The 23883-nt window shown below is 51.9% G+C and overlaps 1 protein-coding gene across 1 annotated transcript in view; it reads left to right on the top strand.

Moving 5' to 3' along the window:
* Positions 1-23883, top strand: part of TMEM132B (transmembrane protein 132B) — a 1306862-nt gene that overhangs the window by 823186 nt on the left and 459793 nt on the right. Inside the window, exon 2 of the mRNA XM_050747883.1 lies at positions 12489-12616. Within this exon, the coding sequence (XP_050603840.1) occupies positions 12550-12616 (67 nt within the window). The 5' untranslated portion in view covers positions 12489-12549. The remainder of the gene's footprint in view (positions 1-12488; positions 12617-23883) is intronic.

Consider the following 23883-nt stretch of genomic DNA (forward strand, 5'->3'; position numbering starts at 1 on the left):
TGGAACAGTGACCCTGTCCCCAGCATACCTGACTCAGGGAGGGTGGCGTAATCTGTGCCAGACAGGATAATTTGGTTGCAAGTGACAGAAACCAAACTATGGATAATGGTGGCAAGCTATGGGGAAGCTCACAGAGTCAGCAGGAGACCTGCTGTAAAACTCATCTGTAAAACCGAGAGCCAGGCTGGAAGTGGGTGGTGCCAGGCAAGCTTGCTCCTCCTGCCCTATTCCTGCATCCCTGCTTACAATAGATGTGTTTGAAAGGGAGAGTCTCATGGGTCTGACCTGGCTACCTGCCCACCCCTGACTAGGAATGTGCAGGGAGTCCCGAGGGAGGTGATTCTCCACAGGGATTTAGCTCTGATACAGAGATGAGGAGGATGCCACTGGCTAGCCAGGAATGAATGTACCCTGCAGTGGCCTCCCCAGGACCAGGAGATGGCAGCCTCAGCCTTCTCTTGACCGGAGGGGTGGCTACCTCTGGCCTCTTGCTGGCCGTTTTCTTTGCCACATGGATGGAGACATAGAAAAAGGCCATCTGCATCCAGCCGGAAGACGAGCTGGTGTCGGAGGAGAAGCAGAGAGTGGGCTTTCTGTGCTTCTTACAAAGCCAGTCCTGGCTTCCAGCTTACTTTGGAGACCCAGCTGTGCCCATGCCCTTGGGTTTGGTGAAGCAGCCCTGGCTCATGGAATAAATTCCTGTCTTTCGCTTCACGGAGCTGCTTCTACTTGCAGACCAAAGTGTTTTAATTAACACAAACGGCCAAGACACAGGTTCGGGAGTGGGCAGCCCTACTTACTGGCCTTTGTGACAAAGATTGTGTTTTCTCCCAATCTCTCTTCTCCTTTTTGCACATGAACAGAAACCTAATTCTAACTGGCCACCCAGAATAAAGAAAGGTACATCTCTCAGCCTTCCCAGCTGTTTATTGCGACCGTGTTCTAAGTTCTGATCAATGGGATGGAAATGAAAGTGTGTGTGTGTTACCCTCCCAGGAAGTGTTTTTAAACGGAGAAAGCATGCCCTTCTCTACTTGCTTTCCTGGTTCCTAGAATCCGAATGTGATGGCTGGAGCTCAGCAGCCACTTTGGACTATAAAGGCCAGTCATAGTGAGGCAACAAAATAGAAGGAATCTGGGTTCCTGACACCATGCAGCACCATACCCACTTATACTGGCCACCTCTGGACTTTAAGAATTTGTGAGAAACAAAGTTACACCTTGTTTAAGCCGTTGTTGTTGTTGTTGTTTTGTTTTTTTGTTTTGGTTACTGATAGCTAAACCAAATCCTAGCTGCTGCAGCCTTGGTGGCGATTTGCAAGGGATGGTATGGATATGTTTCTGGTAGACTGTACTGTTGTTCCCAATTCTTCATCTCTCTCTGTATTCACACTCTTTGCCATGTGATGTTGCTGTTTTTCCTACTAAGGGCATAAGGTCCTTCTTCACCTTGGCTTTGCACTTGCCCATGTGACATGCTTTGGCTAATGGGATATTAGCAGACATGATGCAAGCACACCCTTGAAATCTGGTTGTATGGTTGGGCTTGCCCTATTGTGTTTCCATCATTGCTTTGAAACGACCCTGCCATGGCTCATCTGCTGGCCCAAAGAGAAGGAGAAACACTTGGACACTGGAACCAACCCACAGCTTGTAGAAAAGTCCAGCTGAGCCTGGCCTGGATCAGTGGATCCTCAGCCAAACTGCAGCTGTGTGAGCAAGAATTAGTCATTGTGAAAGCCACTGAATTTCCTGGTGGTTTGTTACACAGCATCATTGTGGCCATTGCTGGCAGATAGTGTTCTCTCATCCTTTAGTAGAACTAGATGGTAGTGTCTCTCCATTTTCCCCTCCCACTGCTCCTGAGCCTCTGCCCAGCAACTCTCCCTGCTTATCACCCCTCCTGTTCACAAACTCAAGGTTACACAGAACAACCCTGCCCACTTTCCAGACTCCAGGGCTCCTCGGCCTGGAGTTTCTGTCTGCTGCCTCAGTTACATCACTCTTGTCTGAATTCTCTCAGGACTTGTGACTAGAAAGGAAAGAAGTCACGTGTGATGTGACTCTGATGTTCTTCCTTTGCAATGGCCATGAAAGGAAGACAGAGGGTAGAGGAAAGCTCTAGGTGCGTTTCCATCCAGCCCAGGAACCTGCTGATGGTACATACTAGGGAGACCCTGAGATGATGCTGATGGTTAGCAGAGGCGGGAGCTGGCCTCTGGGAGACGTCACACACTGCTGAGTCCAGGGGCATGCATGTCCTTGAGTGTCCAGAGCATCTCAACGTGCCTTGGAAATTTAGGCAATGCAAGCATGTCCAGCTCGGAGACTCACTTGTGTTTCTGAAATCTGCAGCAGACATCAGCAAAAGGTGTCACACCTCACAGCGTCCACAATCTTGGTGGGAGCTCTTGCACCTGCCTGTGTGACCTCCTCCATGATGAGGGAAGCCTCTGGCCTCTCCAAGAGCCATCTCAGCCACCAGCCGAGTCCTCAGATCCCAAGGAGTCACGTGGACAAAGGCTCTTTTCATGGCCAGTTTATTAGAGGTCTACAGACTCAATCTTGCTTGTTTTATTTATTCATCTTTAATGTACACTCTCTGTTTTATGCAATTAAGAGATTTCCATTTCAGGTTAGTTCATTATACCTTATGAATTTATAAACGTCAAGGAGATGATCACAATGAAATATAGATGGTGTGGTTTCTAGGATGCTGTACCCAGGGGAACTTCAACAGTTGTGTTTAATAAATGCAGTGGCGTCCCTTGTTCCAGAACAGATGTGAGGTCTGCCTGGGGGCTGATGCAGACCTGAGCACCTTGGCATCTTTAATGCACATGAATTTTCATGGCAGGGATCCCAGTGTTTTCAGCAGGTCCTGGCTTTCCCAGCCAATCTGATTCTGTTCCTGAGGTTCCATCATCAACTCTAATAGCCTGGTTGTTATTCCCTGTTTGCTTTCAACATGGATGGAGGGAGTTACATAATACTCAGTGCTGAACAATGGTGTGGGCCACACCATGGATACAGCTCCTGTGAGGGCAGCTCCTGAGGGGTGACTGCCACCCAGTGACAGTGCTCTGTCCCTCTGTAGTTGGCTCTGGGTCTTGGCATCTGGAATCCCCTTCTCAAGAGATGGAGGAAGAGCACTGTGGTGGCTCAGAGAGGGCCCTGGGGACAGCTAGGTCTCAGGTCAAATCCTGACTCTGCCATTTGGATGACCTGGGGCAAACTGATTAAACCCTAGAGCCGCAGTTTTCTCATCTATAAAATGGGGATAAAATACTTCCTTCAGTGTTCCTGGGATGGTTAATGGGTTTGTCACCTTGGAAGATCTTAATAAACAGTGATCATAGTCATTTTATTAGGTGTAAGAGAGTATTCATGGTGGGACGCCTGCACTGATAATGGTGAGGTTTCCTCCTCTAAGCCACAGAAGCACAACGACAAGATCTGGACATGCTGGAAGAAAAATCCACCAGCTGGGTGTGGTGGTGCATGCCCATCATCCCAGCTACTTGGGACGCTGGGGTGGGAGGATCGCTTGAATCCAGTAGGTTGAGGCTGCAGTGAACTATGATTGCATTGCTGCATTCCAGCCTGGACAACTGAGTGAGAGCTTGTTTTTTTCTTAAAAAAAAACAAGAAAAACCCCAGACCAGGCACCGTGGCTCATGCCTGTAATCCCAAGACTTTGGGAGGCCAAGGCAAGTGAATCACTTGAGGTCAGGAGTTCGAGGCCAGCCTGGCCAGCATGGCAAAACCCCGTCTCTACTAAAAATACAAAAATTAGCCGGGCATGGTGGTGGGTGCCTGTAGTCCCAGCTACTCAGGAGGCTGAAGCAGGAGAATTGCTTGAACCCAGGAGGTGGAGGTTGCAGTGAGCTGAGATTGCATCACTGCACTCCAGCCTGGGCAACAGAGCAAGACCCGGTCTCAAAACAAAACAAAAAAAGAAACCCAACAACAACAAAATCAGGGTTTACTGAGCTCTAGCACTTGCATTTTGGGAGGGCAACCCTTCCCCACTCTCAGGCTGTGTGGTTTAGACAGGGCTGATCCCCTCCCAGCCCCAAGGTTGCACATGTAACTCAGGCCTGGGCAATTACTATGGTCCATCCCCTTGGGCACAGTGATTGGTCCAGGGATAGGCATGTGACCTCACTGTGGCCAATAATATTTCTTTCCTGCCACTTTCCTGCTGAGATTAAATCGGGAGTTTGTTGAGCCCCTGGAACCAGCCAAGCCTGAAGCCATGAGACTTTGAGTATGTGAGTCAATAAATCCCTTTTGACTTAGGTTTTTTTGTCATCATAAAAATAGAACACTATTCTGAGCCCTGTGGCTCCAGAGAAGAAGAAAACTCTTGGCCCCTTGTAGGCTAAATGTAGTGACTTAGCAAGTCAGGCAACTCCAAGGCAAGTCCTCTGAGAGGATGTGCAGGACCACATCCATCAAGCAGCTGTCTCACCTCCCCATGACAATTCTGTAATTCCACTCCATCCTGTCCGTGCCGAAGGGATCACTTCCTGTACCTCCATGGAGCTGTAGTGCTTTGCGAACCCTAATTAACGTTAATCCTGGTATGGTTCTAAATGTGCTCTAATTTTCCCACAGGAAGCTCTCCTAAAGGACTAAAGAATGAATGTAATTTGCAAGAGAAATAAAAAATATTTATAAGCATACAAAGGCAAATGTGGTCAAGAGAAAGAGCTATGCAGATGTGACAAGCCACCGATTTTCTCAACGATGGCATAATTATGGCCCTTTACACCTGGACAGATCTTCAGATTTTTAACAAGGGGTAGTGGACTTAAAGGCCGGGTGCAGTGGCTCACGCGTGTAATCCCAGCACCTTGGGAGGCCGAGGCAGGTAGATCACCTGAGGTCAGGAGTTCGAGACCAGCCTGGCCAACATGACGAAACACCATCTCTACTAAAAATACAAAAATTAGCTGGGTGTGGTGGTGCATGCCTGTAGTCCCAGCTACTCAGGAGGCTGAGGCAAGAGAATTGCTTGAACTCAGGAGGTGGAGGTTGCAGTGAGCCAAGATCGCACCACTGCACTATAGGCTGGGTGACAGAGCGAGACTCTGTCTCAAAAAAAAAAAAAAAAAAAAGTGTAGTAAGTAATGATAAAATTACAACTAGTGATGATTTCACTGATTTTTCAGATTTTATTGAATTATCTTGATATTTGCCAATTCTTGATATAGAATGAATACCTGAAGTTTTAATCTTTTAATAGTTGCATAATGCAGACAGTGTAGATTTAAATGAATCAATTAACCAGGTGGAGTTTGTAAACCTTGAATAAAGATTTGAGCAAATGGCATTGCCTTACATTCACAGGAATTTGAATCAGCATAACTTTTTGGAGAGCCAGTTAATGTGAAATTTCTAAACTGCGTATCTTTTCATTTGACAATTCATTTTTTAGGAATACATCCCGAAGAACTAATCTTGCACATGTATAATGGTGCAGGGATAAGACTGTTGCTTTTTGACAATGAAAAATTGTAAATGACCTCAAATGTTTGGCAACACAAAAATTGGTTAAACAAATTACAGCATATCCAATGATATAACTGTACATCATCATAAAATTATCATATGGAAAAACATTTAAATGCCATGGAAAGATGTTCACAATATATAATTACATATGAAGAGCAATTTGAAACAGTACATATCATGTGAACCCATTTTTAATAAAAAAACCATGTCAAGTATGCATAGGAAAGGGACTGGAGAAATACATTAAAATATTAGAAGTGTTTATCTTTTAAAGATAGCAGTTTTGCTTTTTTGAATATTTGTATCTTTGAGTTTCTGTGAGGATCAAAGAATTTGAAAAATGTTGATTTATGCCACATCAGAGAACTAATAATAATAATAATAATTTAACTCTCACAAAATCAGTTTAAAAGAAATAGAATTTTCTACCTTTTTTTTTAACCATTTGACTTAAGGTCTCAGGCTGTCTTGTTGATGGGAGAAATGCATATAACAGTCCACTTGGGGCTTTTCCTGAACCCACCATGATGGTTGATTTGGCTGTCCACTTGCCTGGATGAAGGGGTGCCCACATAGCTGGGAAAGCACTGTTTATCCTCAATGCTCCTGCAGGGACTGGGGCTGTCCCTCTTCTGCTGAAAGGGAAGCCCAGGTGGTTTGGTATTTGATTAGGATGATTGGGCTGTCCCAGGTGTGCTTGTGAGGATGTTTTTAGAGGGGACTGGCATGTGAGTCTGTGACCTGAGTATGGAAGCTCCTCCACTGGCGGGGGCCCAGATGCAGTAAAAAGGTAGGGGGAGGGTGAATGCTTGGTCTCTTCCGCATCTGGGTTGCCTTCTTCTCCTGCCCTTGACATCGAACTCCAGGTTCTCCAGCTTTTGGACTCTGGAACTCACACCAGCCCCCAACCTTGCAGGCTCTCAGATGTTCAGCTTGGACTGAGAGTTACACCATCGGCTTCCTTGGTTCTGAGGCTTTCGGATTGGGACTGAGCCCCACCACGGGCTTCCCTGGGTCTCCCGCTTGCGGATGGCCTCTGATGGGACTTTTCCACCTCCACAATCAAGTGAGCTGATGCCCCTAATAAATCCCTTTGCATAGCTTTCATTCTGTGTATATGTTTTTTTTTAAAAATTATTTTTTATTTTTGGTAGAGACAGGGTTTCACCATGTTGGCCAGGGTGGTCTCGAACTCTTGACCTCAGGTGACCCGCCCACCTCAGCCTCCCAGAGTGCTGGGACTTACAGGTTTTCTGTCTTTCTGGAGACCCTGACTAAAACACCACCTTTCTTAATTAGGCTGCTTTTTGCTGCAAGTAACGGATGTCCAAACAGCAGTGTTTAAACAATGCAGTTCATCAGCTCAATGCAGAGTATCAGCTCAGTGAATGCCCCTGGCCTTGGGACCGCATTTCTGGGGTGACATGTTGGCTTGAGGATGTTGCCAGGATCTGTCTTTCCACTCTCCCACCAGTAGCTGTCAGTGGGCACTGTGGTGCCTCATGGGCACAAGAGGCTGCCAGGGTCCTTCCCATCACACTTGTACTCAACAAGTTGCCAAGAAGGAAGAGGGTAGAGGGCAAAAAGCAACTTTGTCTCTCTTGTTTGATCAAGGAAAGTGGGCCTCCTCCAGCTCCTCTTTACCTCTCATTGGTCACTCGGGCCCCCATGCTTCTTCCAGAACCATCCCTGGCTTGAGGGAATGTGGTAGGCTGAGATCTGTTAGGATTCTGACCCCGTCCCCAGGGCTGGGCATGTTGCCACTCAAATAGGGAGCCTCTTGGGAAGGGAGACAGGGCTGCATCTAGTTCCTGGGAGTCTTGGGTTGTGCTGAGGCATGGTGGGTGGAGAAGGGATGGTTGGCTTAACTCATCCATCTTGGTTGACAGACCCTGGGGTTGGACTGCTTGGGGTTAAACGCGATTCTGCCATATGCTAGCTGACGGTGCAGCCATGGAAAAATTGCTTCACCTCTCTGTGCTTCAGTTTTCTCAGCCAATAAAATGGTTATGGGATTAAATGAATCAAAACACGCAAGCCCAAAAGAATTGAAAACAGGTATTCTAACAGAAAATTATACAGCACTGTTTACAGCAGCACTATTCATAATAGTGTTTCCAAGGTAGAGAACAACCCAAATGTTCATCAACAGATGAATGGATAAACAAATGTGTTCCATCCACGCAATGGAATTTTAGCCATGAAAAGGAGTGAAGCTTTGACACGGTACAACGTGGATGAACCTTGAAGACACAATGCTAAGTGAAAGAAGCCAGACACAAAAGATCACATACTGTATGATCCCACTGAAATTAGTTAGTGGAGCAGTCCAATTCATAGCGACAGAAAGTAGTCTGGTGGGTGCCAAGGGTAGAAGGGAGGGGAGAATGGGGAGTGACTGGGTACCAGGTTTCTGGTTGGGTGATGAAAAAGTTCTGGAACTGGAGAGTGGTGATGGTTGCATAGCACTGTGAATGTACTAAGTGCCACTGAATTGTACACTCTAAAGTGATTAAAATGGTAAATTTCATGTTGCATGCATTTTACCACCATTAAAATCAACACACGTGCAAACTGCTTCGAGCAGTGTCTGGTACCTATTCAGTGCTGCATCATTATTATTATAATTATTATTTGTTATTAGTCTTGTTCTGCCCTAGCATACTTTACACTTGCTCCAAAATCCCATCCCAATGGTGCCTTCACCCCTGGCTGCCCCCTCACACCCTTCCCAGCCCCTGCCGGTCCAGGAATCATTTTATACTGGGAAGCCAGGGGTCAGAGCTGTTCAAGGTGCTTTCTGCTCAAACACACCAGGAAGCCATTTTCCCCCTGTGGCCTCCTTCCAGTTGGGGGTGTACCTGGAAGGGAACTCAAGTCCTTTCTGGTCTGAGTGTTCATGGGCTCAGTGGGGCTTCCCTCACCTCGCAGGGCTCAGCGCTTACCGTACTGTCCAGCCCTGAGCTCCTTTCATTCATACATTAATATAACCAAGACTGATTGGGCCGCTCTCTGTACGTATGATGCTGGGTGGTAACCACTGTTACAAAGAAGAATAAAGCAGGGAAGGGGACAGAGAGTGAGATGGATGACTGCAAGTTGCCATAAAGAGGCCCCTTCCTTCCATCATGGGTCCATATGTCCAGGTGTGCAAGTGACTGATTTCTTGAAATTCTTTATTCCTAGGAAATCCTTGATTACCTTTGTAAGTGAGCTTGGCTTCTATTTTGAGAGGCCCCTTTCCCCTACCACTGACCTGTGGTGCAAATGCAATCTAAGTCAATTCTGTGTTCTCTGAACATGCCAGAAACATCAATGTGTGCACTGGGCAACAAACAGTCCCAGGCTTTGCAAAGAATTTCAATGGGTGGTCACCCCGGCAGCAGCTGCCTGCATGTTGGCGTTCAAAGGCAAAGGGGTCTGTTATTGCCGCTGCCAGTTGGCTGAGGTGGGGAAACCTCTCTGCCTATTCGCCTCCATCTCACCCCGACCCGCACCCCAACCCTCACCCCAACCCTCACCTCTTGTCTTCCTTCTGCAGCGCCCTCCAGACTTGCAGTTCCACTTTCAGCCACGAGATGGCAATGTTGCTCTTCGCCGGTAGCCCGGCGGGCGCGTGGGCTGAGCTGCAGCAGAGCTGGGGTGCAGGGACTGACCGGGAGCAATCCGTGCTGGAGGCAGTCTCTTGCCGTGCAGGGGATGGTGGGGCCTGAGGAAGCCTTGCACGGCTGTGCTGGGGCTCGAGGCTGGCTCTTAGTCGAGTCGGCCTCCCTACACTTACAGATCCAGGGGAAGGACAATTCCTGGACTCAGTATCCCATCAATACCTTGGAGGAGATTGTAGGCTGTGTGATTCTTACGGTCCTGCCCAGGCTATGAGGCCAGCAGGCTGGGGGCGAGAGTCTGGGTAGGAGTGAGAGGAGAATTCCGCTCAGCCCTGGGGTCTCCTCGTTGCTGCCGCCAGCCTCTCAGATTCCCCCGCAGCCCTTCAGAATCCAGGGAGGCTTGTTTTTTTCCCTGCTTATTTCCTCCAGAAATACGTCCTTTAGAGATACAGGCTCAGGGGCCTGGTTAATATGCAGAAATCCTCATCCAACCACAAGACAGGCTGAGCCAGGCTGGAATTCTCATTCCTACCCCACAAATGAGCTCAGGGAGGATTAGGGGCTTGTCCAAAGTCACACAGCTGGGGCACAGAAAAGCCACCCTCAAAAACAGATTCCTCTTTTCAGTGTCTGGCTCAACCATCATCGGCATATTTTAGTGGGGAAGTGCCCTTCCCCACTAAAAGGTCCTTTCTTGGAGTATGACCAGGTAGTCCTGAGTATGGGGGTGAGGGGAAGGCAACTGTCATCTGCCATCACACCTGGGACTGTGTGACCACTGGCTTGGGGACTTGCTGGACTGATTCACAACCCCCTCCAAGCACTGCCACTAAGTCACAGAATGACCCCTTACCCCTGCCAGAAAATGACTTTTTATCTTTGGCCACAGTCTCCCAGCCCTCACTGACCTGCTTCCTGGTCAAACACATGGTTCACCTTGGCACCAGCACCCCGTGGCCACTCCTGCTGTGGCTCTCTCCTGCTGTCGTCCATTCATTTCTGCTTCACCATCCCCTGCAGAGGCCGGCACACAGTAGGGGCTCAGCTCTGCAAATGTTATCAACGAGTGAATGGGAAAGAGGCGTTGGGGGCAGCTGGGGACAGAGGACCCCAAGGGAGTCCTGACCATGTCTCCAGGATCATCCTCTTATCTGGGGAAAAGGTCACAGAAAGGGGACAGATGGTTCCCTTGCAAGGCCACCCCAGGCCTGAGGAGACCCCCAATCCCGTCATGCAGCCTGTTGTGTGGCTCTCCACACATTGCAGGCCTTGCCAGGGAGCCCAAAGGGGGCTTGGCCTGGGCATGAGCCCCCTGCAAAGGAAGGCGATTAACAGCCATGGGAAAATCCCTTTACATCCCCTAATTAACCTGGGCTGGAGACTCACCACGTGCCCCTGGCTTTCTTCCTTCTTTTATCTGGGAAGAACTGAGTGCTGCCTCTGCTAATGAGCTTGTCTGTACTAATCAAGCAGGTGCCCTGTCCCCCATCCCCTCTTGGCAGCCGGGAGTGGGGACGATTGTTCTTCTGATGTGAGCTCTGGGCCCGCAGAGGAAAATCAGATCTATCATAATAATGGCCACGATGATGAGAATGATAATGTTGACAGTGACTCCTTTAAATGAGTTCCGACTTCCTGGGTCAGGGGCTTTATATATGTTATTGGGGGCACCAGGTGATGTGCAAAGACTTCCGTTTCTCAGATGAGAAAACTGAGGCTCAGGGAGGAATAAGGGACTCGCCCCAGCTTGGACAGCTAAGGAGTGGCAGAACTGGGATTCTCAGCCAAGACTCTGTGACTCCAGAGTCTCCCCAAATCTATCTTTTCATCACCCCACGCTGCCTTATTGACCATTTTCAAAGAGTTTGACCCACTTTTTCATGGAAAACTGAGATGGCAGAGCAAGTGGCCGGTGTGATGGGGGCTGAAGTGGAGCCAGGACTCCAAGCCACCCTCCCAAGGTGGACAACCCCCCATGTCCCCTGTCCTCCCAGCGTGATGGGGAAGATTTCAAGGCATCTGAGCGCTGCTGGAGGCGTCCCCACATGCTCCCAGCATGACTCATTCATTCGGCTTAGCCCCCGTGGCTTTGCCCTGGTTGGGGTCGGGGCGCCCAGGAGGATCAGTTGTTCCTGGGATAATAGATACTGGGGCTCCGTGTGACCTGTGACCTCCCTCCGCACTCTGGCTGCGTCCCTGCCCCTGGATGGAAGAATCCGACCACCCAGTAGCCCGGCCCTGCGCAACACCTCCGCGCCATCACTGCCTGCCCCTGCGCTGGGAACTCATTCCCGGGACCACCAGGGAATCTGACCTTTCCAGGAGAACTCCTGGCTGCCTCCGCGTGCTCCTAGGACCTGCGCGAAATGGGAAGGCGCATCCTCTAGCCCGGGTGAATAAGGGACCCTGCCTCACACGGGTGGACATCCCCAAGCCGCCTTCGCTGTGTTTCAGGTGACCGCACCCAGCCTGCGCGCCCCCAGCCCCCATCCCGGTGCCTTGCAGAGACTTCGCACACAGCCCCGGCCTCCCGGAGGCCCTCCCGCCTCTCCTCTCCCCTCTCCCACAGACACTCCCTGACTGTGCCACATTTAACCCGGGACGTCCTGCCCACGCTCAGCCTCGCAGTCTCCGGCCCCAGCAGACACCACCTTTCCAGAGGTCGCTGCCCCATCCCGGGGACCCTCCGCTGGCTTCCTCACCCCTCGACCTTGGCAACTCCTACCGCTGCGCCCCAAGACGCCGGATCTAGCTGGGCATCCCCTCTCTGCACTCCGCACCCCTCCCGCAGCCCCTGTCCCCGCCAGCGCTCGCGACCCCCGGCGGGTTCGACCGGGCGCCCTCCCCCGGGCCGCCTAGTAGTGGCGCGTCCCGCCGCCTACTGGCCGGGCTGCTGCCTGTGCCCGGCTCCCGGGCGGCCCCTCCCCCGGCCGCGGCCCCGCCCTCCGCTCCCCTCCTCCTCCCCCTCCTCCTCCTCCTCCTCCTCCTGGCGCTCGCTCGCTCACTCTCTCGCTGGCTTGAGGGGCGGCCGGCAGCTGGCGCTGGCAGAGGCGGCGGCGGCGGCGGCGGCGGCGGCGGCGCGACCGGGATGGGACGGGCGCTGGGGCGCAGGAGCCGCGGCGGCGGCGGCGGGGGCCGCGTAACTCGGGCCAAGTGCGGGGCAGCCGGCCAGGGCGCGGGGCGCTGAGGCTCCGCGGCCCCAGCTCCCCAGCCAACGCACGGCCGAGCCCAGGAGAGCGCGCAGAGGCGCAGCTGAGGAAGCGCCGCCAGCGCCGGCGCCTGCGTCTGGGGAGGAGCGGCGCGCTGGGAGCGAGCCATGCCCGGCGCCCGGGCGTAGCCGCCGGGGGCTGCTCCGGGAGCCGCGGGCCGGGCCGGGCGCGCGAGAGGAGCAGCCCCGCGCCGCGCCCACCGCGCGCCGAGGACCATGCCGCCCCCGGGCCGGGCGCCGCCGCTCGGGCTCCTGCTGGCGCTGACTGCGCTCCGGTGCCCAGGTAACGCGTCCCCGGACCCCATCCCCGACCCTGGCCGCCGCGCACAAAGTTGGCTGAACGGGCGGCTGCTTCCTTCTCAAGTCCCTGGCAGCGCGCATCTCCCGGACTTGAACAGACCTGGGGAGACCCTGGGAACCCAGGAGCCCCCGGCCCATTCCCCTTTGCCCAGCGCCTGGGGAGAGCCCGCTTGCCTTCTCCCCCAAACCCCTAGCTTCCTTGCGGATGCTTTCGGGACGCACGAGGGCCACAGACGGGGACACTAAGCCTCTCGAGGCGGGTGGGGGCGCGCCTCCAGGAATCGAGCCCCTCCCCGCCCTGCCTGAGCCAACGTGCCCCCAGGGTCCCATTTCCTCCGGGGGTTTTGCTGGGCTGGGGCGTCTACGCAGCCCTTCTCCAGTGCCTTGCTGTCTGCGGTCGCACAGTGGTGCGTTCCCGGGACACCTGCGGGCCCCGGAGATGTGTCGGCCGGCGCTGTCTGGCTTGTCCGCAGCCCCTCCCCACGCTCCGCGGCCCTCCCCTGCTTTCACACCGCCCTCCCCAAGCTACCCACCCTCGCCAAATGGCCTCCCCTTGACCAAAGAGCAGCCTGCTGCTCGCCTTCTGCAAACGCGGGCTACGCCAGCGCCCTGACCCCAAGGCGGGCGGGAGAGGGTAGCGGCGGCCAAGCAGCCCAGGACGCGCCGGGCAGCCTGGAACGCGGTGTTGTCCAGAGCCATTGCCTGGGCACCGGGGAGCTGGACTCCCTGCTGAACCAGCTCAGTCGTCGTCCAATCCTAGTGAGTGGGGAAAGCAAAATAGTCAGGTATTGTCTGTCTCCGCTGGAGTTTGGAAAGCTTTCTATCCACCTTGGTGTGGCTACATGTTGGTTCTATAGAAAGCGTATCCTAAAATGACAATTCCTCCCCTCCCCCCACCCCATGCAAGCAGTGGAGAAAATCCTAAAGGCTCAGATGAACCCCGGGAACAGTCACGAGCAGCCTTCATGTGCTTTTGAAATCTCAGTTCCCTAAACCTTTTAAAAGCAAGACCCATGACTTGGGAACAGGTAGCTTTTGCTTTAGAAAAATCTCTCCTCATTTCCGTAACAAACAAATCGCACAGACAGGCAGAATGCAGTAGAAAAATACAACTTTAACTTTTCGGCTTTCACCGTCTTGGTAAGGTTGCAGTTAGGAGCAAACCTTGCATGTCAACTCGATGTTCGATGTGTTTTATTTGCATGGAGAAAGTCAGTGTCGGCTTCCTTTGAGATGCCCTTAAGTGACCCAAAATATTTACCAACACCTTCGACTTGGAGAAAACCTTCTATTGGAGATCTCCGTCAGTGTTCGGCTTTGGTTCAGCCTAGAGAGTGGCATCAGGCTTAACGTGGATGAATCTTGCCTGCTTGGCTAAGGAGCAGCTATGATAGCTGCTTTGCTTTCGGCATTCCTCTGTGGTACACGAGAGGGGCTGCTGCTGGGGCCGAGGCTGTTTTCTCTTAGCTGAAGCCCTGGGACCTGTTTGCAAAAGTGCACAGTCCCTCGGGCTTGAAAATTGCAGTTTTGTCTCTATTTTGTTTTTCCACGGGGGTCAGCATTTTCCTGGATGTGCTTATAAGTGAATATGAGAAGTCTCTCAGAGAAGCTGCCTGCCTAATGCTTTGTAAGAGAACAGGAAGGTCCCCCTACCACCCACCCCCCGCCCTCTCCCCCAGCGACAGAAGAGCCCGTGCCTGGCTCTGGAAGGCCCCATCTTGGGAGGGAAGGTGAGCTCCCATTGAAACCTGCTGCTGGCCGGGTCTTCGCCTGCTCCCCTGCTCTTTGCCGGCTCCCCTGCTCTGCGCCGGCTCCCCTCCTCTGCCTGCTCCCCTGCTCTGCCTGCTCCCCTGCTCTTTGCCGGCTCCCCTCCTCTGCCTGCTCCCCTGCTCTGCCTGCTCCCCTGCTGCTCTTTGGGAGAGTCTCAGCAGGGCAGCTCCTTCAGTTCCAACAAATGCCGCCTGGGCAGAACCCCCAGTGCCATCGCCCCGTCCCTGGAAGCACATGCAAGTCTTTCACTGGTCCCCACCAGGGACGTAAAGAGACGACAGTTTGATTACTCTATATTTAGCACTAGTTAGGAGGGATGGCAAAAAAAAAAAAAAAATTCCTGAAAGATACTTTGCTGCCTACACTTGGTTTTGAGAGGTTCAGAGGAATTAACCAGAGCTTCCTTTAGAGCGGGTTGGATTTTCTGGATGATTTCTGCCATGGTTTACCTACCCCCTGTGGCTGAGGCTCTGGAAGAGGGGCTGGAAGAGTTCAGAGGCAAAGATGTGCACGCTGTCTCCCATCACACACACGCGGGGACTGGCTTCTTTGTCCCCCACCCCCCTTCCTGCGTGGGTAGCTGCCATGGTAAAGAGTATGGTGGGTGTACTTCTTTCAGCCTTGCAAGTGCTTAAACATATGGAACGGTACTTGGTAAGAGTCAGCACAAATCCCCCGGCTTAGCGACTAGGGGGCCCCTATTATTCGAACCACTTTTGTACATGCCTTGGCTTTGCAAATTAGCGGCGCAGTTACAGTCCCCGCTGGGGAAAATGAACGAACCTTGCTTCCTTGACTCATTATGCACGGGGGTCTAGGGTCTATGAAATCAGGGTGGGTGGAGCACCCCCCACCTACCCCACGACAGAGGGGCCGTGTGAGTAGCAGTGGGGAGCTTTGGCTTTCAGGGCAGAGGCTGTCTTCCTCCTGCCTGGCACCTTGGTGTGGCATGTGGTATATTTCTTTCTCATTACAATAATGATGGGGGTGGGGGTGCCTGTGTGTGGTGCTGCCCTTCAGAGAGGTGGCGTTGGGAAGTGGTGGGGAGTGGTATGCAAATGTCGTCGCCTTCCCCAGTGATTTAATGGCTGCACGGTGGAGGTTCCCAGAGTAAATCATTTCATCCCCCCTCCTCCCACCGGATGCCGGGAGCTGGGGAGGCGTGGGGCTTCTGCATGAGCTACTGCACTCAGAGCCAACAATGAGCACGGTGGTTGCCTTGATCCAAGGGAGCAAAAGAAACTCCTCATTTGTTGGCTGGGAGTCTGGGGTGGGGGTGGTCTCCGGGCCAGCAAAGCCCTTTCAGGGGCCTTGTTCCCAGATGCGTCTCCCAGCTCTATGCGGCTGGGTGGCTCCTTTCTTCTCTCCTGGGTCTCAGTTTGAATGGGGATGGAGGGGGTCCATTTCGCCTGAAGCCATGGGATTCAGCAATGCATTGCCGCCCATCACTGTGGCGAGATGGAGGCACCCTGGTACCGTGGGTGATGGGGGCGTCGCCAACTCTTCAGCAGAGTAGGCGCGTTGACTTCTAGAGCAAGAAGGCGCCTCAGAGCCTCTCCTTCAGCAGCCCCCTGGCAGATGGGAAGGAGACTTGGGCATGGGGACTGCCCCTTCAGGGTCACACAGTAAATTGGAGGCATGGGCTTCCCACTCCTTAACTCCTCACCTATGACTTTCTAACCCTGTACCTGGGAACTCTTCTGGTAGAGGAGTTCTACTATACAGTCCTTTAGGGAACTATGACTCCATTCAAGGATCCCAAGGTTATGAGAATGACAGCTGCTTGGCCTGGCCAAGACAGCCAGTGTCAAATTCAAAAGTTAGAGAGCAAGTCTTAGTGGTGATGGTGATGGGAAAGGGGTGGTGATGTGAAGGGGAAGGGGTGGTGATGGGGAAGGGGAAGGGGTGGTGATGGGGAAGGGGAAGGAGTGGTAAGGGGAAGGGGAAGGATGGTGTTGGGGAAGGGATGTGATGGTGATGGTGATGGTGATGTTGATGGTGATGGGGAAGGGGTGGTGATGGTGATGGGGAAGGGATGGTGATGGGGATGGGGAAGGGATGGTGATGGGGATGGGGAAGGGGTGAGGATAGGGAAGGGGTGGGGATGGTGATGGGGAAGGGGTGGTGATGGTGATGGTGATGGGGAGGGGGTGGTGATGGTGATGGGGAAGGGGTGGGGATGGTGATGGGGAAGGGGTGGTGATGGTGATGGGGAAGTGATGGTGATGGGGAAGGGATGGTGATGGGGAAGGGATGGTGATGGGGAAGAGATGGTGATGGGGAAAGGATGGTGATGGGGAAGGGGTGGTGGTGGGGAGGGGGGTGGTGATGGTGATGGGGAAGGGCTGGGGATGGGGAAGGGGTGGGGATAGGGATGGGGAAGGGGTGGCGATGGGGATGGGGAAGGGGTGGGGATGGGGAAGGGGTGGGGATGGGGAAGGGGTGGTGATGGGGATGGGGTGGTGATGGGGAAGTGATAGTGATGGGGAAGTGATAGTGATGGGGAAAGGATGGTGATGGGGAAGGGGGGTGGTGTGGGGGGGGGGGGTGGTGATGGTGGTGGGGAAGGGCTGGGGATGGGGAAGGGGTGGGGATAAGGATGGGGAAGGGGTGGGGATAGGGATGGGGGGAAGGGGTGGTGATGGGGATGGGGAAGGGGTGGGGATGGTGAAGGGTAGCGTAGCGATGGGGAAGGGGTGGGGATGGTGAAGGGGTGGCGATGGGGATGGGGAAGGGGTGGGGATGGGGAAGGGGTGGTGATGGGGATGGGGAGGGGGGGTGGGGATGGGGAAGGGGTGGCAATGGGGATGGGGAAGGGGTAGTGATGGTGATGGGGATGGGGAAGGGGTGGGGATGGTGATGGGGATGGGGAAGGGGTGGGGATGGTGAAGGGGTGGCGATGGGGAAGGGGTAGTGATGGTGATGGGGATGGGGAAGGGGTGTTGATGGTGATGGTGGTGGGGAAGGGGTAGTGATGAAAGCAGGGCAGGTGCTTCTTCCTGTGCTACAGGCACCATCCAGGCCTTTCCCTGCATGAACTCGATGGGATGCTCACCTCTCTGGCAAGTAGACACTCATTATTCCTAGTTTACAAGGGAGGATCTGGAGGTCCAGAGATGCTAAGTAACTTGGCTGGGGTCACATAGGATTAGGATTCCAGCCCAGGCACTGGTCTGTGTCTTACCCAGCACCTCACGCAACCAAGTTTCACTCTCTAGCCTTGTGCGGAATGGTGTGGCCCAGCCTCTGAACAAGCCAGGCTTATACTCCAAAGTGGTGGATGGTTGTTAAGCTCCTTCGATGTGCTAGCCTTTGCCGGCTTTCACTTCCTTTCTCCTCCCTCTTTCTTTGCAACAAATAAATGTGTTAATGTGAACCAAGGCTTAGAGCCATAGAAATCAAACACATCAGAGTCAACTCTGTAGGTAACTAGGAGTCCTTTAGAATTCTGTGCCCCTGAGCGATTAGATGGCTATGTTGAAGGGCAAGACTTTGGCAGGCCGAATTTTGGTCTCATGCGTTGGAATACTGGTTTATTCCCTTGGCTGTGAGACTCAGTTTTCCCGTCTGTAAAATGGGTGCTGAAATTCTCCCTGTCTGTTCTCATTATGAGGCTGGGGACTTCAGCAAGAAAGAGGTTTGTAAACAGCAATGGTGTGCTGATGTGTGAGGCTGTTAGCACAGGGCATGAGTCCCAGGACAGGAAAGGAGGCAAGAAAGGAAGGGCTGACTGGGGACACGTGCTGCAACCATCACAGCTGCAAAGAGAAGAATCATGTGCCTCAGAATTAGTAGTGACACAATAACTAACCCTGCTCTAGGGCACACTGTGTGTTCTTAGCCCTTCGTAGATTTTACTTCACGGATTCTTCAACAACCCTAATGGGGTAGGGATTTCTATTTGTTCCATTTTACAGATATGCAGACTGAGGCCCAGAGAGGCAATGTGAGGTTTGCAAAGTCACACAGCCAATAAGTGATGGGGTGCGAGTGTGAACCCTCGTGTGTCTGTCCCAGAGTTGGTTCTCTTAGCTACTACATTCAGTTCATGGGCACTGAAGTTTTGGTGCAATTTATTGGATTTTGAGGCTGATTTGCACCCAAGGGATTAAGGGATGTGTCTCGAGTCAAGGGGAGAGTTGGGTCTTTTGCGAGAAACACAGTTTGGAGAATTGTGCCCCTCCCCTGACCCCCACTTATTTTAGAGGTGAGGTCTTGCTCTGTTTCTAGGCTGGAGTGCATTGGCGCAGTCATAGCACACTGCAGCCTTAGACTCCTGGGTCAAGCCATTCTCTTGCCCTGGTCTCTCAAAGTGCTGGGATTACAGGTGTGAGCCACCATGCCTGGCTGAATCCTGTCCCTTCTAAAGTCCACCTCCTCATTGGGGAGCCCTGGCCTGCTTCGGCAGGAGGGCTTGGCGTTTGTGGAAACAGCAGATGTGGAAGGCCCCTGGAGGGTGGATGGCTGCAGACTTCTCTTGTTAGTCACCAGCATTTACAAATTGGGAGGTGTCAGTGTCCCAATCCAGTTTCTGGCTTTGCTCAAGAAATTGGGAGATCTTGGAATACTGGTTTAACCCCTTGGCCTCTGTGAGACTCAGTTTTCCCATCTGTAAAATGGGTGCTGAAATTATTCCTGGCTGTTCACATTACAAGGCTGGGCGCTCCAGCAAGAAAGAGGTTTGTAAACAACAATGGTGTGCTGATGCGTGAGGCTGGTAGCACAGGGCACGAGTCCCAGGACAGGAAAGGAGGCAAAAAGGAAGGGCTGCCTGGGGACACGTGCTGCAACCATCACAGCTGCAAAGAGAAGAATCATGAACCATCAGCTGTCTGCCAAGTGGTTCCTCACTTCAGGATTTCATAGGATTCTTGGGCAACTGTTGAGTTAGGGGGTAGGAAGTGTCCTCAGATGGGGACATTGAGGCTCAGAGGAACCTAGGGACTGACTCAACATAAGTCAGTCCATGAATGGCAGGGTAGGGTCTCCTCCCTGGAGCTCATGACTTCTGTGCCGATGGTGCCTTCTTGTCCTGGAGTTTTGCCTCAGTTTCCCTGCCCTCAGGCCTGGGTACCTGTGATCTCCAGGCTTTGTGTTCTAGGGCAGGTTGGGTGGTGATGAGGAGACAGATAAGAAGCTCATAAATACACCCACAGGAAAATCCCAGACATTAATTTGTGTTTTTCATGGTCAATGCAAGGCAATACGATGAAGAGTGACTGTGCAATCCAGGACGACTTCTTAGAGGAGGTGACAGTTTTCTAATTTGAGACCTTAATGACCAGAGAGAGCCAACTGAGAGAAGGGGGTTCTGGGCAGAAGGATGTGAATCCTTGCAAGGTTCTTTGCAGAGTGTCTGGCACATAGAAAGTGCTCAAGAAGTGGCAGCCAGCTCATTCATTCATTCATTGAACAGAAGTATAAATCGGTGCTAAGCACTTGGGACACAGCAGGGAACAAAAGAGACGAATCCCACACTCTGATTCTCGCAGAGCAAGACAACAGTAAAGCAGTGGACAAAGAAATCCGAACTTCAGTGTCAGGTGCCCTGGGGAGAGAAACAAAGCAGAGGAGCTGGTCATCACTTTCCTACTCCACCAGCTGCATGGCTTTCCATCTTCCCATTCAGGGCAGAATGGACTCTCAATGCCCGTTCTCTGCCGGGGCAGGAGAGAAAGAAGCCTGGGTGCTTTGGAGTTGAATTCCAATGCCTTCCCTTGGCCAGATCACCTGGTTCTGCAGCCAGGGTGCTCCTGTCTCCCTTCCCTGACACCCTGACTCTTAACTGATCAATACCCTCTCCTTATGCTCGGCCCCAAAATAGTTACATAAAAAATCAATAGAGTCCAATTTGATTTGCTGTATTTTATTACTGAGGGTGATAGAGTCGCTCGGTGCTCCGAGCCTGGTCTGAATTAACCCGTTGGGGGGCCTCACTCATCGTGGCTGCGCCTCCGAGTCCGGGATGCTGTGCCCAGGAGGGGTGACTCAGTAAATCATGCCTCAAATGTCTGCTTTGTGTCCTGAATGGCTCCCGCCGGGGCTCTCAGCACATTGCAGCAAATGGACACATAAAAATACTGCTGTGGCTGCAGCCGGCACTCCTGGGGTGACTCGCCGGGCCTTCCAAGGGGTCCTGGCTTTGTTTTTGGAACTCTGGAAGGGGGGCTGGCAGTGCCTCATCTCCTGGCCCCCGGAGTCTGTGGCTCTTTGTTTGCTGGGTCTTCTCCGTGTTGTGTACTCTGCCGACATATCTATAGCTTTGGCTTGGTATTTTTCCTTTCTGTAGTCTTGCCATCTGCTGCTGCAGGCTGCTAGCGTTCCTGGCGAGCAGAGGAGGCCAGGTCAGTGGGGTTGGGGGGCACCTGGGCAGAGAGATGGCAGAGGTGGGAGGGCCGGGTGGGAGGGGAACCTATTTTCTGCAAGTCTGCAGGTTGGGCAAGCGGAGGGAAGGGGGAGGCATGGGGTAGATGGAAAACGTTCTTTTGCTAGAAAAGTTGTCTCTAAGCAGCAGCGAATCAGAACTTTTCCAGGCTGGTGGAGGGCCGCTGGCTGCCTCTGGGCCCTATCTGGCCTGCAGACTTCTCTTATTAGTTGCCGGCATTTAAAAATTAGGAGCTGTCAATATCACTATACAGGTTTCTGGTTTTTCTCAAGAAATTGGGAATTCTGGGCAGTGTTGGCCTTGCCTCTTGACCTGAGACTCAGTTTCCCCTTCTGTAAAATGGGCTCTGAACTCTCACTCTGGCCGACCTTGTTCCCGGAGACCTCCCTCCAATTCGCAGCCTTCCTGCCTTCCTACCTTTGTCTGTTCTAAGACATTTTTATTGTGCACTGCACTGTGGCAGCCCCTGTCCGTGGTGCTGGGGATATCAGCAGGAAGAAGACAGGCAAAGAACCCCGTCTTTGTGGTTAGCATTAAGGTGGAGAGAGACGGATACTGAACACAGTAAATGAACACACTGTTGATTACCTGGTGGTCAGTGCTGTGGAGAAACGGAGTGGGGGGAGCAGCGATGGAGCACTGGGGAGGAGGGTTTGTGGGTTTTTTTTTTTTTTTTTTTTTTTTGAGGTGGAGTTTTACTCTTGTTGCCTGGGCTGGAGTGCAGTGGAGTGATCTTGGCTCAGTGTACCCTCTGCTTCCCGGGTTCAAGTGATTCTCCTGCCTCAGCTTCCCAAGTAGCTGGGATTACAGGCGCTCACCATCATGCCTGGCTAAGTTTTGTAGTTTTGTTAGAGACGAGGTTTCACTGTATTGCCCAGGCTGGTCTCGAACTCCTGACCTCAGGTAATCCACCCACCTCGGCCTCCCAAAGTGCTGTATTACAGACGTGAACCACAGCGCCTGGCCGGGTTCTCTGTTTTATACAGCAGAGTCAGAAAGGTGGCATCTGAACAAAAACCGAAAGGGTTAAGGGAGGAGGCCAGGTGGCTATCTTGGGAAGAGTGTTCCAAGCAGAGGGAACAGCAGGTGTGAAGGCCCTGAGGTGGGAATGTGCTTGGCAGGGTCGAGGGACAGAAGGGAGGCCGGTGAGTGCTGTTCCCTCACTCTGTGGGCTGAACGAGTGAGAGAACAGCAGGAGGAGAGGACGCCAGGGCAGTGAGAGGGACTAGTCTTTGGTTAGAACTTTGAGTTTTACTCTGAGTGAGATGGGAGCTGTTGGCAGGGTAGAGCTGAGGAAGGATCTGCTGTGACTCACAGGAGCAGAAGCCCTGAGGGGCTACGCAGTAGTCCAGGCAAGTGACAGTGGCTGCTTGGACCGAGTGGTTGCTGCAGAGGAGGTGAGAAGTAGTGAGATGTGGGGTGTATTCTGAAATCTGAGCCACAAGATTGACTGATAGATTGAGTTCGTTTAGTAGATATTTATTGTCTACTACGTGCCCATTACGGTACTTGGAATTGGGAACAAATCAATGTTTCTTAGTGATGAAATTAGCAAACAGAACAACAGAACTTCAACTGTGAGTTGGGCCTTTGCCTTTTGTTTGATCTTCCCAAGAGCCCCAGTGGAGAACGGCCTGCATTTTTGCATCTGTAAGATGGAGATATTTATACATCATTAATGACTGGGCACAGTGGCTTATGCCTGTAATCCCAGCACTTTGGGAGGCCGAGCTGGGAGGATCACATTAGGCCAGGAGTTCGAGACCAGCCTGAACATAGAGAAACCCCGTCTCTACTGAAAATACAAAAAATGAGCTGGGCATGGTGGTGCATGCCTCAGGTACTCAGGAGGCTGAGGCAGGAGAATTGCTTGAGCCTGGGAGGCAGAGGTTGCAGTGAGCCGAGATCACGCCACTGCACTCCAGCCTGGGTGACAGAGCAAGACTCCGTCACAAAAAAACAAAACAAAACATTGTTAAGGAGAATAAAGTTAAGAGGGGTCATGAGGTGGTAGTTGTGGAATGCTTACTGGCACATAGTAAGTGCTCAGTAAAGAGTGGCAATGATGAATATTGTTAGCATAATGCTGATAGGTTAATGATGGTGCTTGATGGGACCAGGGCTCAGTTATGCTGCTTGCCCCAGGAGAAACACAGCTGAAAAGAGCAGAGTTAGGATTTGACTTGTAATCTGTCGGACTCAGTTTGGTATTCATTTTTCCTGCTGAAATCACTAAGATTTTAATTTTTAAATTAACTTTTATTTTAAGTTCAGGGGTACTTGTGCAGGTTTGTTATGTAGGTAAACTTGTGTCATGGGGGTTTGTTGTACTGATTATTTTATCACCTAAGTATTAAACTTAGTATCCATTAGTTATTTTTTTCCTGATCCTCTCCCTCCTCCCACCCTCCACCCTCCTGTAGGCACCAGTGTGTGTTGTTCCCCAATGTGTGTCCCTGGAAATCACTAAGATTAAAAGAAAAAAATTCTTCCTCTGTTCATGATGCGATGATTCTGGCACAGTTTATCGTTCATTTGCTAGTACAGGTGTTTTCGTTTTATTTAGTAGAGGTGTATGTGAAAAGGTGTGTGTCAATCAAATTTTATTTCCTCCATCAACTTCCAGGACATTTTAGAGATGTGTAAATTCTGTTTGACGTTTTGCTGGCCTTGGCTCCTGACTTGTTGCTTGTTATTTTCTGTACCCTTTACTCCAGGCATCAGCAAGCCATGGGCCATGGACCAAATTTGGCCCTCTATTTGTTTTTTAAATAAAGTTTTATTGGAACACAGCCGTGCCTATTTGTTTACATATTATCTACAGTTGCTTTTGTACAACAATGACAGAATTAAGTAGTTGTGACAGGTATCATATGGCCTGCAAAGCCTAAATAACCTACCTACTCTGTGGTCCTTTTAAAGAAAAAAATTGCCTTAAATGTTCAAGTAGGGAATGCTCTGCGAATGTATGTTTATAGGATACTGACAGTGTTCAAAAACAAGCCATCATTTTTAATGTCAAAAAAAAATTATCCAGCTCCTCGGAATGAGAAGAATTGTGGGTTTGGTAACTCTCAGAGGAAAAAGAAAAACAT

Source organism: Macaca thibetana, chromosome 11, assembly GCF_024542745.1.
Source record: "Macaca thibetana thibetana isolate TM-01 chromosome 11, ASM2454274v1, whole genome shotgun sequence".
Classification (NCBI taxonomy): domain Eukaryota; kingdom Metazoa; phylum Chordata; class Mammalia; order Primates; family Cercopithecidae; genus Macaca; species Macaca thibetana.